Source organism: Malus domestica, chromosome 14, assembly GCF_042453785.1.
Source record: "Malus domestica chromosome 14, GDT2T_hap1".
Lineage (NCBI taxonomy): Eukaryota > Viridiplantae > Streptophyta > Magnoliopsida > Rosales > Rosaceae > Malus > Malus domestica.
In genome coordinates this window covers 21,213,473-21,228,155 of record NC_091674.1, presented here as the reverse complement: position 1 = coordinate 21,228,155, position 14,683 = coordinate 21,213,473, and the positions used below count along the sequence as shown (strand labels likewise).

The following is a 14,683-nucleotide window of genomic DNA, read 5'->3' as shown; positions in this document are numbered from 1 at the left end:
TATGTTCCCTTAAATAGCCCCAGCTCTTTGGGTGGGCATAAGAAACCCAATAAGATGTAGTTTGTAGTCACCCAATTAATAATGGTCTTCAAAATGAAATAAGAAGTTGATCTTCAAGGTGGAATGAGAAAGCAATCTTTAAAGTTAAATGCAAAAGTAATCTTCTTCCTTGATCTCCAAGTTGGCTGGAGAGATTTATTTCCTTTAGATTCCAACAATGAATCAGATTATGTTTCTTCATTCAATTGTTGAAACACTTATAAATAACAATGTTTGAACTCTTCATTCTCATCACAAATATTTGCATGAACATCCATCAAGAGCAAAGAGCTAGCAAATTCTGAATTTTTTGGTGAGCGTCAAAAAGTCTAACTTCGTGTTAATGTTGAAAAAAATAGGCGAAATAATTTTCAATATTGTTGTTGTTGGTTGTGATGGCTTGCTAAGCTGCAGAGCTGGTGGTTCCAACCGGGTCAGTTTGACTCAGCTAGGTGTTGTTTGGCTGCTAGCATCAACAACTTGGCTTAGGTCGGTTAGCAGCTCAGGTTGATGCTCTCTCTCTTTTTTTTTTCTTCTTTTCTTGCAACTTGCTAATCTTCAGTCTTCTTTTCCATGATAGGTGAACCATATGTTTTTAAAAGAAAACTATCAAGGTGACTAGCTATCATCTGTGGGCCATTTTGTTCCTTCTTTGTTGACTACGGATACTATCGAGAAGTATCGTGATTGGAGGCAAGAGAACCTTTTTTGCGTTTCCTCAAGAGTCAAAGCTAGGCTGGTTGGTGACTACTCTGGCTTGAACTTTGCGTGAATGAGAATAATCCCAAGAAAAAGTCAATCATATTTGATATGTTCTATATTATATTTACAATTTAGGTTTTCCATAACTCAAATTTCCATTAAAGTGATTTGCACCATGGGTTTTGTTCCCACTCAGTTGCCACCAAATGAATATAGGGAGTTGATGTGCTTTGCCAACCTAAGTGAGTTCTTCAGGTTTGAGCTGACTTTCTGGGAGTACTTTTATTTTTATGAAATAAGACATTTTGGGTCCTATGCCCAATTCAGGATAAAGATCAAGTTGTTCAGCAAGCCAAGTTAAGGTGACTATGAATGAAAGTGTGGAACAGTGGAGATTAATGGTGGTTAGGAAACTAAAGATTGTGATCTGCAAGTCCCTGTAGTTGCCTACTTTGGTAAGCATTCCTTCTTAGAGATTTTTCTAAAATGAATATAGTCTGCTTCTGAGTGGTCTTATACTAATTGAAATGTGTTATTTTTGTAGGAGAGTCGATTGTGAAGAAATTTGTTGTCAAGCCAAACATGACAAAAGGTTAGGCGTGCGCTTGCCATCCATGCTAAATATAGAGAGTCGTGTTGGTTGTTGAATCTTTTGAGGCGTCAAGTGCGTGATCTGCCTATTGTTGAAAAAGTGAAAGGAAAAGCTATGATGTCGCATGTACCATAAAACAGTCGACTCCATGAATTCGTAGTGCTTTCTTAAAAGAGCATAAAACAGTCGACTCGCCGTGAAATTCAAAGTGAAGCGATGGTTCCACCTGCTTATGATGATTAATTGCCTAGCAAGAGGCTTAAGGCAAATGATGCTTTGCCTGTTAAGAGAAATGATTCCCTCATTTATCTGTTATGAAGGAAAAATAGTCTTCTGCCAGTAAAAGTTTTGCAGTGCGTAGGCCATTACCATCTTTAAGTGGTCGATTTAGCACCTTATTAAGAAAATCTAGAGACTCGAAGCAGTTCGATGTCAAGTCTGAGGGTGGGCAATCTGTAGACAAAGGATTGAAGATGCAATTATTATTTCCCTTACCGATTCACAAGGTGGTGTCACTGGCCATAACTAGGTAGGTGGCCCTCTGTCGACCAATGTTACTTCGAATGATGCTCTGCTAAAAGGTGACATGTTGGTTGATAGGTTTGCTTGCGTTGCATTGGCGAATAGATGAAGGAAGTTTTCCAATTTGCTTATGGTCTTGAAAGTAAGAACGAAAAAATATTGTTCTCGTTCCGATAGAGTGAACACTTATGGAAAGCGTGAGTGCACACATGTGGAAGGCTGATGGGGCTGATTGCCCGTGGCAGGGTTTTCCTCAGCTCGTTGATGGGAAGCGAGTTGATCGACTAACTGGAGTTGACTACCTTGGCTGAATTCACTTAATCTCCCAACTCGTCTAAGTTGTAAGACGATCAAGGTAATCTTTCTATTGAATTTCTCTGAAAGTTGGGCCACTTCTGAGTGTATGTTCTTTGCCTAGTCAGCTTGGGTTTAGAAGTTGGAAAGCTTGATGTGAGATTCTCATGTCTTGTTGAGTCATTGAGCCTTAGTGCACATGATTGGTCGATTAGTAAGCGCTTAGTGGTCAACCAGAACGAGTGATGTGTGGCCCACATTGGCTACGATTCCCTCGTGGACTGAACTTTGAGCTTGCATGCCAGAAAGCCTTAGGATTTTTTGGGCTAAAGTTTGCAAAACCCATTGATCGAAATATTTTATGTTCCCACAAGAATATAAACAAATGATCAGTTATTGTTAAGAATACTGAATGACCACAAACATCTTATGGACTCAAGGCACCAGATTGCTCGAAATATCTTATCTTCGAAGTCTGCAATTTGACATGGCTACTGCTATGAATTCCTGAAATTCATCTTCACCTGCAAATATTTCTAGTCAATCTCATCATGCGCGAGGTCTCTAACCTTCAGATATTGTCTCTTGGATCAATTACAGTTCATAATATTTTTGGAATGATGCTGATGAAGCTCAATTACGATAATTTACATCATTTGGCGCAGTCTGTTTCTTCCTGTGTTAAAGCGATTTAAGTTTATAGGTCTCATCAATGGCGATGATCTATGTCCTCCATAATTTGTTCGTAATTCCACTAGATCTCGCATCCTCAACACTGAGTTTGATTTTTGTTGTGAACAAGATCTTCTTCCTTTAATTGTTGGAATGGAAGATTCTAGATCTCTATAGTAGTCTCTTAAACGACATTTCGCTGATGCTTCACGTACAAATGTTCACAGCCTTCATTCCAAGGTTTGGGCCGAGTTTGGGCTTAGGCCCTTTTCTAAAATTAGAGGGAACATTCCGTTAACTCCTAGTTAACTGTTATGAACTCACTGGCAGTTCTTCCTCTATCTGTCAATCTATTATATCTCAGTTGCAACAAAGGCTTTCAGTTAAGGATTTGGGTGATATTCACTACTTTATGGGTATTGAGGTTCACAAATCATCCAGATGTCTCTTTTTAATCAGTCAAAGTATGATTTGGACTTGCGTAAGAAGGCTAATAAGCTTAGAGTTAAGCCTTATTCCACCATAGTTGGTGAACTTAAGTTGGACCATACAGGTTATGAACTCTTTGATCTAACCTGCTATAGATCCATTGTTGGTGCTCTTCAATATCTCACTTGGACAATACCTGATTTAGCTTTTGCAGTAAATCAGGTTTGCCAATATATGCACTTTCCTTGAACAATTCATTTGCAGGCAGTCAAACGAATATTGATATATTTAAAAGGCACAGTTGATTTAGGATTATGGTTTACAAAAGGCTCTCAGTGTCTCACAGCTTGGTTTGATGCAAATTAAGTAGGTTGCTCTGTTGTCAAGAGATCTACCATCAGATATTGTGTGTACTTGGGTCCTAATCTCATCTTATGGAGTGCAAAGAAACAGAACACAGTGGGAAGATCATCAATAAAAGTTGAGCTTAGGTCTTGATCATACTGCAGCTGAACTTACTTGGGTTTGCAAAATTCTTCAGGATATCTCATTTCTCATCTTAAAGAAACCTGTGATTTTTTGTGATAACAAAAGTACTATTGCTTTGGCATTTAACCATGTGTTCCATGCTAGAACTAAGCATGTAGAGATAGATTTTACCTCTGAGTGAAAGTTCTACTTGGTCATCTCAATGTTCATCATGTGGCTTCCTTACTTCAAATTGCTGACATTTTTACCAAATCTTTGCTAGCTGATTGTTTTGCTGTGTTAAGTCAAAAGTTTTCAGTTCGTTCCCCTTCCTTTAGCTTGAGGGGGTGTGTTAAGAATACTGAAGGACCACCAACATCTCATGGACTCAAGGCACCAGATTAATTCCCTAGTTTGTTAAGTGATAGTTATGTGTAAATGTTGAGTCAGCATACAATAGATTGAGAAATAGAATATTTGTATATACAGTTATATCTGTAATGATTTATTGATATAATGAAAGATCATTTTACAATTCTCTCTCTACTTTCAGTTGAGTTTTGGTTTTCTACAGTTATATGTGTTTTTTATTAATGTAAGAGCAATTTCAAGTTAGTTTATCTCTTAGCTTTTGCTCTCAGAGTAATTTAGTCAAATACAATAATACCCATTTATAAGCAACTAGTTGAGAGAAGAGAACATGGATTGAATGAAGCTTTTGATAAGGAACGATGAGAAATACTTTGTCCATTACTAAAGTGTGATACATGCTTATTTTATTTTTGGGAACTTTAACGAAAAAATCTCGATATTATTCACTTTAAAGAAAAACCAAATTTTTACACTAAAAAGTTAATCCTGATACTATTCATTTTATCCTTTATTTTATTCTTATCGTTAAAACTCAAAGTTTTCTATTTCTTTTCATTAGTTTTCCTTTTATTTTTCGTCTAGTCAAGTCCAAATCAATCTTTTGCACGTAAAGTTGCTTTTGCAATCAATTTCTGAATCCTTCAGTTTGATGTTTGTCGATTGGCTGTACCTGTACCCAGCGATGTTTGTCAGATTGTTGATTGCTGGACGATGACAATATGTCGGCTTTCCAAACAAGTTCGTGATGACAAGATTTTTATGGTAAGATTTGTATGAAATCATTTTTTGTATCCTGTCTTACAAATGAATATGCCTTTCTCATGATGAGACCCTACCCACATATATGCATATGGCGTATCGAATACATGCAAATTAAGGATAATACTTATATTTTCCTTCTGGGAGAATGATCAAGCTCATTCCCTTCCTTGACATGGATCAATTCTATATTGACACATTTATTCTTTTAAAGAAAAATAAAATAAAATCCCTAAAGTGTCTTTAATCAAGCGACGCCATGTAATGTACTTATGCTTAATAAACCTAACCCTATAAGGAGAGTCCTAACCGGATTCACCCTTACTAACACAAACATATATAGTCTAAGAGATGAGATTTGAGAAAATTGAGATGAAAGAGATACAAATATAGCCTCATTAAACCAACTACAGTTAGCTCATGGCTTTGTGATGTACTTATACACTGCCCAAATGTTTGGAGTGTTGGAATATGAGTATGAAACTAATTGTTAAAAGCCAACTGTTGTGATTTATTGTTGGTGCAGAAAAGTCTTGTAGAAAGAGATTTGAGTTGTTTTAGTTAAGGGTTTCTAAAGAAAAGGAATAAATTACATCACAAACCCAGGAACTAACACTTCCAAACATTATATAGGACAAGGTTTGCACTATTTTTTGAAGTCTGCTATATAACTTCTTCTTCGACTGCTTCTAGAAGTTGTGTTTATTGAATTGTAGTTTTGATATTTGTATAATTTGTGGTTTATGAGCTTTATCTGTTGGTTTATGTTTTTTGATAAATTTATTCTTACATGTAGATGTCAAAAGTTCCATTAATGTACAATAAATAGTTTAATTTGTATCCTTTTTTATGGTATTATTTATATTTCTGCCAAGTTTTTTGCATCCAGTCATAATGAAAATCAGATTTACGTTGTTATTTCTATAAAAGAGAGGTGATTAATAACATAATCGGCAATTGGAATATATAAGAACTCATTTGGAAATGTTTTTAAAATAATTGAAAGCGTTTTTAGAAAAAATGATTTTGGATTCCAAAAGCACTTAAAGTGCTTCTTGTAAAAAATACTTCAAGTGTTTTTTCATGATTCACTTGCATTTTTACCAAGGATTGGTTTCAAAAATATTTGCATCAAAAACACTTTCAGCTATTTTAAAAGCACTTTAAACAAACACTAAAGCATTACTGATCATCATCAACTTATTTTTGCTTTCGTTTGTCTGCACTCAGAGTCATTTCAATTAATTACATACGATAGTAACTAGTCATAATTAAGTAACTCGTTAAGAACGGGCGTGGATTGAACGACACAAATGAAGCTTTTGATGAAACGATGGCAAATGTCGATGGTAAATGTTTTGTCCTAACAAATAATACATGGCTGTTTAATTTGTCGTCTGCATGTCTTAGCAAATTAAGTGGTGGTATTTGGTCAAGTCCAGAGCAAATCTTTTGCGATGCCATTGTCATTAAGTGGTGGTACGTACTATTCCTAATATATGTAAGGTTACTTTCTCAATTAATTTGTGGGTTCATCAGTTTTATTTTTGTCGTCTGGGTGTACCTGTACGTGCCTTGGGGCAATCTCATCAGCCAATTATTGAACAATGAGCATGTCGTTTTTGAAACAAACTCGTTTGTGATGACAAGATTTTTATAGCAAGATTTGTGTGGAATCTTATTTTGGATCTTATCTCAGAAAATGAATGTGCCGTTTGTCCGTAATGAGATCCTATATTGTAGAAAAATGCCTTTTTTTTTTTTTTTTTTTGTCAAACGATAAATCTTGTTAGATTAGATGTTAAATTAGTCACCGATAGATTTGAACCTGTTGGAAAATAGTAATATTTAGGTTTATTTTAGTATTTGAGTTTTGCTTGTTAGTTTAGGATTTGGACCTAACCCATCCGAGTTAGGGTTTCTTAGGTTTCGTTCTCTATAAATAGAGCTTGTAATTTAGTTTGAGAATAAGTTAGTCACAATGTAGCCTTTTAGGGTTTTGTAGCCGTTTCGGCATTTTCAGTTTGTTTAATAATATTCTTATTATTCTGTTAATCTTGTTCGTTGTGCACTCTGATATTCAACTTGGTATTAGAGCGGGTTCGATCCTTAGGGTTCAATTCTTTCTCGTTGGTATCAATTTGTTTGCCTTTGTCGTCGTTCGTTTTAGATTTGTTAGTTGGTATTGATTGTTTGCAAGGAAAAGAAAAATGAAAGAGAAAAAGAAAAAAAAAAGGTTTTGCTTGCAGTGGAGAAGATTCCCTAGCAAATAAAAAAAGGGGACGAAAGAGAGAAGAAAGGAAAAAAAAAAAAAGGAACCACGGAAAGGAAGAAAAAGGAAGGAAAAAAGTAAAAGAAGGAAGGGAAAAAAAATATGGCTGTTGTGTTTTAAGGTTTGGGACCCCCGTGATGCTGCTGTTTAGGCTTGTTTCTGTAGCTTGTTGTTGCCTTCTACAACGATCGCTCAAATGCTTGGATTGATGATCATTCAAGTGACGTTGTGGACAGAGTGAATTGGATTTTTTATTGTTTGTTCGAAAGTTGGAATATGCATTGGCATTGACATTGGCATTGGTATTAGCATTGGCATCAGTATTGGCATTGGTATTGGCATTGGCATTGGCATTGGCACTGGAATTTGGAGTCTTGCATCCACATCTACTTTGGCAAACCCATGTCGTGTACCGCTATGAGTTTGACGGGGGGTGTTGGAAATATTAGTATTTAGGTTTATTTTAGTATTTGGGTTTTGCTTGTTAGTTTAGGATTTGGACGTAACCCATCCGAGTTAGGATTTCTTAGGTTTGGTTCTTTATAAATAGAGCTTGTAATTTAGTTTGAGAATAAGTTAGTCACAATGTAGCCTCTTAGGGTTTTGTAGTTATTTTGGCATTCTCAGTTTGTTTAATAATATTCTTATTATTATGTTAATCTTGTTCGTTGCGCACTCTGATATTCAACTGAACCCACGCCGTCATGCGAGGGCTCAACTTCTTTCCTCCACTATAGTAAAGAGCCACTTGCGTAGAAAAACGTATTTGGCTCAACTTGTTTTTCACTTATCCTTAAATGTACAACATATAATAAATACAAATCATAAATTAATTGCAAATACACATCATTTACTCTTTCTACAATAAATCTAATGTAGAAGAGTGAATGAACCTATGTAGAAGATTTAATTAGCCTAATTGTTCAATGAACCTAATTAACACTCACCCTTTAGTGGATGGAAATTGCGTTAACAGATTTATGTAAAGATGTCTCAAGCCACTTTTGTAGGACAAGGAAGATGCTTTTTTAACATTCCCCCTCAAGTTGGAGAGTGAAGGTCGAGAAATCCCAACTTCGTATCATAACCGAGAACTTCTCCTTGCCCAAAGGGTTTTGTAAAAACATCTACTAATTGTTGTAATGACGCCATATGTCAAGTAGTGGTTGTGCCATCAATTGTTTTGTCTCGAATAAAAAATCCATCTCAATATTTCGTGTTCTCTCATGAAAAGTTGGATTCACCGGTATATGTAACGCCGCTTGATTATCACAATATAAAAGTGAAGCTTCTAATTGAGGTATCTTAAATCTTCCAATAAAAAATTGCAAGCTAATAGTTAAAGACGAACACTAATCACAATCCACGAGACTTGCAGCTTGCTACAATAAAAAATATATAGTTGTCCATTTTAGAGAGTAGCATAACTTACTTATAAACTCATGCAAAGTCAATTCCTCCCATCAATGCAAGATTTATTCTCAACATGCCCCCTCACATGTGACGAATTTTCAAGTCGAACACGTGGACACAATGGGGTGACATGGAGTACATGTGGCAATTGGGCTTCACACATAGGACAACTTACATACTTTGATACCATAAAGAAAATTGAAGTTCCACCATAAAATCAATTTGCAATATTGGGAGCTGCCCAATTACATATAAGCACATGCAAGGTCCATTCTTTTTGCGATGTTGAACTTTACTCTTAGCACACCCCCCACGTGTATGGACAACACAAATCGGATGATGTGGAGCACTTGTAGCTGTCAAGCAATCCACATACGAGACAACTTGCTTTGATACATTGAAGAAAATTGAGGTTCTATGATAAAACCAATCAGCTATATGGAGAGCTCAACTTACTTATAAGTTCATACAAGGTCCATTCTCTCATCAATGTAAGATTCATTCTTAACAAACGTTTATAATCATTTGTGCTCTATTTAGTAAAAAATGGCTACATTTAATTTTACACTCTGAGTTCATGGGTTTCATTCTCCTTAAATATTGCGGTTGCGCTCTTTTGCTCTATATGCGTCCAATCCATTTTCCTAGTGCACCCAACACCTTAAACTATTTCCACAACTTTAAGGATAACTGAACATGCTTGTTTGGGCTTCAAAGTGCCCAATAAGAAAGAATCAAGGTATCCATTCTGAAAACCAATTCGACATTGGCTAGAATGAAGACTCAAGCAAACATAGAACTAAAGGGAACCGGAGGTGGGTTTGGAAATGCAGTGGAATGGTACACAAATTTAACTAAACTAGTTCACTTTCGCTAAACTGGTTTGCATGATCGAAATAGCATTACAGTCATGTCTTATATTAAATCACGAGAATAGATCAATACTATACTACAACAATAACTTGGAAGCTTCAAAATCAACATAGAGGGCACAACGATTTAACAAGGTAAAACTCTACCACTCAGGAAAACGTCCTTGCACACTTTCCTAGTCTAAAAACAATCTACTATTATTCAAACAAATGTAAGAGATTGACGCAAACTCAACTTACTAGACTCAACACTAGAAGGTAGTCTCGTCCTCATGCTCTTGCTACTTGAGTAGTACAAATTACTTGCTTTCTACTACTTGTCTCCTCTAAGTGGCAGAAATCTTAACTTGGTTGTGTAACACTTTAGAGAACGAACCATTATCGAGGGCGAACCGTTATCAAGGCTTAGCCCTCCTCAATCTTCATGCGTGAAAATGTATCCCTTTGTAAACCAGTAGTTATACTATAAGATGCTTATGCTCAATTTCCCTAGTTTTGCTATAAGATGTTTATGCTACAAGATATGCAAATGGGCTAGAGAATAACTAGTGGATGCATGGGTATGATGGGCTCGTGAATGTATTTGCTAGACCTAAATATTTGACAACCAATTAAAACCCCATTTGACAAAAACCTTCCACCCAAAAAGTAATCATGGACAATGAGTTAAATCCAAAATCAAGTTTCAGCTCAAAATTAATTTTAATTTTAAACGCCTCACCACTGTTCCTAAGTCTAAGTAAATGAATGAATACACATTAGGTGACTAGAGCGTCATAAGTTTCTTCAACATGTACGAAACTGTCCCAGGCGGCCAAAAAAAGGGAAACTGCAGCTGCCAGTGAGAACAAGGATCCTGACTTCAATCTTGATTTCGATCCTAAGACGATAGACAACTTGAAACCACTACTAAAAAACCTAATTTTTAGGTGGTGGTCGATTTGATGTACTTGGGAGCTTTGTGCCCTACAGCCAAGTTTCTGTGGCTATTCCAATTTACAACCTATATTAAGCAACAGATGCTGCAATTTAACTTTCTGCACCAAAAGAATACAGATATGTTTTCCCTAATTATGGCCCATTTTGGCCAGAAGCTCCATGTGATTATATGATCACCCACATGGCCAATATTGTTATAGGAACATGTGACATCTTTAGAGCATAAAAATAGTAAAAACTGGCTCTCACGCATCATGCGAGCGGCACATGAGCTTATATATGCGAGACACCCTGTTTCTAGATTTTTTTTTTCTCTATGGAAATCGGTGGTGCCATAAATTTATAAAAGCATTCAGGCAAAATATAGAAACAATATTAGAACTACACAAAGGATAGTTAGGATTCATCGTCCGAAACTGGCCAAAGGAGACATCTTTTATACAAGAGCAACAACCAACAGAGCATATGCTCTTAGACACTTGACTTATTCATAGACCCACCACAAAACACAGAAAAATACACATGTTTACTTTCACTTCTTATTCAACAAACCAGACTCCTGCATTCTAGAAATTGCCTTCTCAAATTGGCTCCACCTCTGCTCCAACGTCCCAATGTACCCGATCGACATCCTCACGAGCCCTGGTGAGATCCCAGCCAGAGCCTTCTCCTCATCATTCATCTCACTGCTTGTGCTGCTTCCAGAGCAGGACATTAGAGTTTCATAGTACCCTAGGCTCACAGCCATGAACCCAAACTGTGTGCAGTTCTGCAAGAGATTCATGAGCCTATTGGCTCTTTCCTCAGTCCCCATGTCCAAACACAGAAGCCCTCCGTACCCGTAATCTTTGTTTCTTATGGCCTTGAGAAGCTCGTGCTGCGGGTGGTCGTCGAGCCCCGGGTAAATTACTTTTAAGCCCATCTTCTTCATCCTTTGGGCATAAACCATTGCCCTATGGCAGTGCTCCTTCATTCTCAACCCTAGGTGGGGAATCCTCTCAGAGAGCTCAAATGCCACCTTGGCATTCATTGTGGGACCCAAGAGCATTAGGGAGCCTTGGTGTAGATCCATCATTGAGTTCACCAGGCTTGCAGGTCCGCACACAACACCTGTAAAAAATTTATGCCACAAAAAAGTTTAGTATTTTGTTGCTAATCACAAAAGCTACTTTCCAAAGAGAAAATAAGAAAGGGTTTAACAAATAATGAGAAATCATGTTAGCTGGAAATGGTTGGACGGTCTAGTGGAATCTCTTCACTTTTTGCAGATAATAGATTTATACATAAATCATTAAGAACTTATATATTAAATGACGAAATGAAGGATCAAAACATATTTATCTTGATCTGAAATTGTCAAAGAGTTAGAATTGTAGAAGTTTTAATTCTCAAGCCAAAAAATAGACGACGCATTAAAAAAAGTGATTAAATATTAAACTAATATGACTAGATACACAAAAATTGATAGAATGTGAATATAACATCTATATATATAAAGTGAGTGATAAAAAGGTGAAACATTCACAATACCAAAAATTGTCCTTCAAGAATTCTAAAATTACAATTGAACCATAAGAATTTAAAGTAATTCACCACATTTTAATTTTGAATGAATTTTAAATTTAAAACTTTAATTAAAAGAAAACTACCATGTTAGTGGATGGTTTTATGGTTTTGCTTAAATTTTTTTTCTGAATAATTTTTTAATAAAAATATAAAATAGTTACTTAAAAAAAAAAAACATAATCTAATATAAAAAGGTTAATTGCCACACGCTAATGCGTATGGCAAGATGCTAGTCTTAGATTATGTGATGATGACATTAGTACTTAAATTATGGTTCTCTTTTATTGGAATTAATATTTTTTGCTTCACCTTTTCTTTTAATTTTTGTACAGAACATCACATGGAATCTTGCAGTGAACATGGAAAATAACAGTGAAAAATCAAATCAAGGATCGTATAAGATATTGTAGTAAGAAGAATACAATTCCTACCTCAACTCACCCATGTTAATCATGAAGTAAGGTTGCAGATGGAAAACGACACCAAACAAACAGTGTCCAACAAAAACACAAGCAAACATAAACGTATGGTATCTAAAAATAACACAAGCTAACAAAAACGAACAGAAACACCTGTCTTGCTATCTAAATATAACAAGACATGAATCACGAGTCACAAAAGTAACACCCTCGCATGAATCCAAACCGGTCCCTCCCCCACCCTCGCTAAAAGTATTACTCTCCCGGCCCATACTTTTTTTCGGTCTGAACTCCCCATGCTTTTATTATATAACCTATAATGTAATCGATTTACTATCGACCGCCTAATTAATATGCCATTGTTATTAAAAAAAAAAAAAAAAACTGATTAATTTTACAACTAAATGTCAAAAACGAATCATTCCAATTATTTATCCTAAATTTTTTTCTATAGATTAAAAGTACTTAACACGCATTTACCTAAAATCGCTAAATTATGATCTTACACTCAGTCTCTTCGTGAGCGTTATTAGATTTCATTTTTATAAACATCTTTAGATCACATTTTTTATGTTATACTGCACGTTACCAATCCAATCATATAATTGACGATATACTGTCATATTCAATAATTTTCGAACCGCAGAAGGTAAAGAAAATCTCACAAGCCAACTATAAGGAAAATATTTACTACTTTTACCTGCAATAATATCAGCACCGCCGCTAATAAACTTGGAAATGCTGTGAACAACAACGTCAGCACCAAGCCTCACCGGAGAGAGAACCATGGGAGAAAACGTGTTGTCCACCACAACCGTGACCCCCTTCTCGTGGCCGATACGGCTGAGCTCCGGTATGTTGGCGACGGTGAGAGTTGGGTTCGACATGCCTTCGAAATAGAGTACCTTGGTCTTCCCGACCTCAATAGCATTCCTCACCATGTCCATGTCGTTGATGTCCACAAACGTCGTCGTTATGTTGCATGCCCTGGGGAAGAAGTGGGACATGAGGGCGTGGGTCCCTCCGTAGACGGTTCTTGAGGCTACGATGTGCTCCCCGCTGCTGACGAGCTGGAGCAGGACGGAGGATATGGCTGACATCCCAGAGGACGTGCAGTAGGCGGCCTCTGTGCCCTCGAGGGCTGCCATCTGGCGACTGAGATTGAGCACGGTAGGGTTAAAGTGGCGGCTGTAGATGAAGAAGTCGCGGTCGGCACCCAGCTCGCCGGAGAACATTTTGCGAAGAGTCTCGGGCTCCATCACGGTGAACGTGGCGGAGGCCTCAATCGACATGTTGACACCACCGTGCTCACCAAACTCATGGCGAGCACTGGCTAATGCCGCGGCTGGGTCTTCCCAGGCTGCAGCTGCAGCCGAGGACAACAACATGGACTTTTTGGCGGCAACATAGTCTTCGTTGTCTATGTCGTCGTGCTCTGCTCTCTTCTTGCTGTTGATGGTGGGGAAAACTAATCCCTGGGATTTGGTGTCAGCCATGTTTGGTTTTTGCTAATGGAGTTCAGGGTTGGGTTTATTGGGGGCGGGGGGGGGGGGGGGGGGGGGGGTGTGTAAATCAAGGGGGGAGGAGGAGTTGTTTGTGCTTTGGGTTTGGGTTTGGGGGGATGTTATATCTCTATATAGAGGGAGAAAGAGGAGACAGTGAAATTGATTTGTTATTACTATTCAAGGCCAGATTTTGATTTTATTTATTTTCAAGAACAAAGGTTGTATTTGTGGCATGCTTGTAGCGTGCCTTAATTGGTCCCATAGAGTAGCACTTCCTTTAAATCATTGGACGTATGGAAAGTTTGAGTTTATATATAGACACACACACACACATACATATATATATAGCACGAATAGGTGAAAGTGTTAGGTGTCATCAACTATAAAGGGCATATCATGTCAATAGTATGTATCGTTCCCATGTTATTAATTTTGTAAAGCCAGCCAATATGTGGGTCACAATTTTACCCTATATAATGGGTACTTCAGTTTGGGCAAAGCATATTATTAACTTTTGATTGCCCCGTTGTGAATGGAGAGGGTAGAAAATTTGGGGGAAGAAATTGACAACACTAATTACTAATGGAAGTTTGGAGAAGGTTCTCAAACCCCCTTTCATTATGCGTACCCAACAGTCTAACTCTAAACCAAAAATGCACCTTTTAATTACTTTGAAGCTTTTAATCTACATGAGCTAAGGAGATTCTTTATGGACTTTATCATCTCACAATTTAGCGTCAATTTTCCGTGCCAACATTATAAATCATTGTACCAAAAACATGAGATGACAAAGAGTCCATAGAGAGTCTCATTTTAAAGAGTTTCCTTAGCATTTCTTTAATATGAGA

The 14,683-nt window shown here is 37.0% G+C and overlaps 1 protein-coding gene across 1 annotated transcript; it reads right to left on the bottom strand.

The window, feature by feature from the left end:
* Nucleotides 1-10,727: 10,727 nt before the first annotated feature.
* On the bottom strand, nucleotides 10,728-14,190 carry LOC103452551 (methionine gamma-lyase-like). The gene is made up of 2 exons (XM_008392048.4): nucleotides 13,031-14,190; nucleotides 10,728-11,455 (listed from the first exon to the last, which is right to left on the bottom strand). Exons 1-2 carry the CDS (start codon nucleotides 13,824-13,826, stop codon nucleotides 10,878-10,880), a joined length of 1,374 nt encoding a protein of 457 aa, XP_008390270.1. The 5' UTR covers nucleotides 13,827-14,190; the 3' UTR covers nucleotides 10,728-10,877.
* Nucleotides 14,191-14,683: the final 493 nt, after the last annotated feature.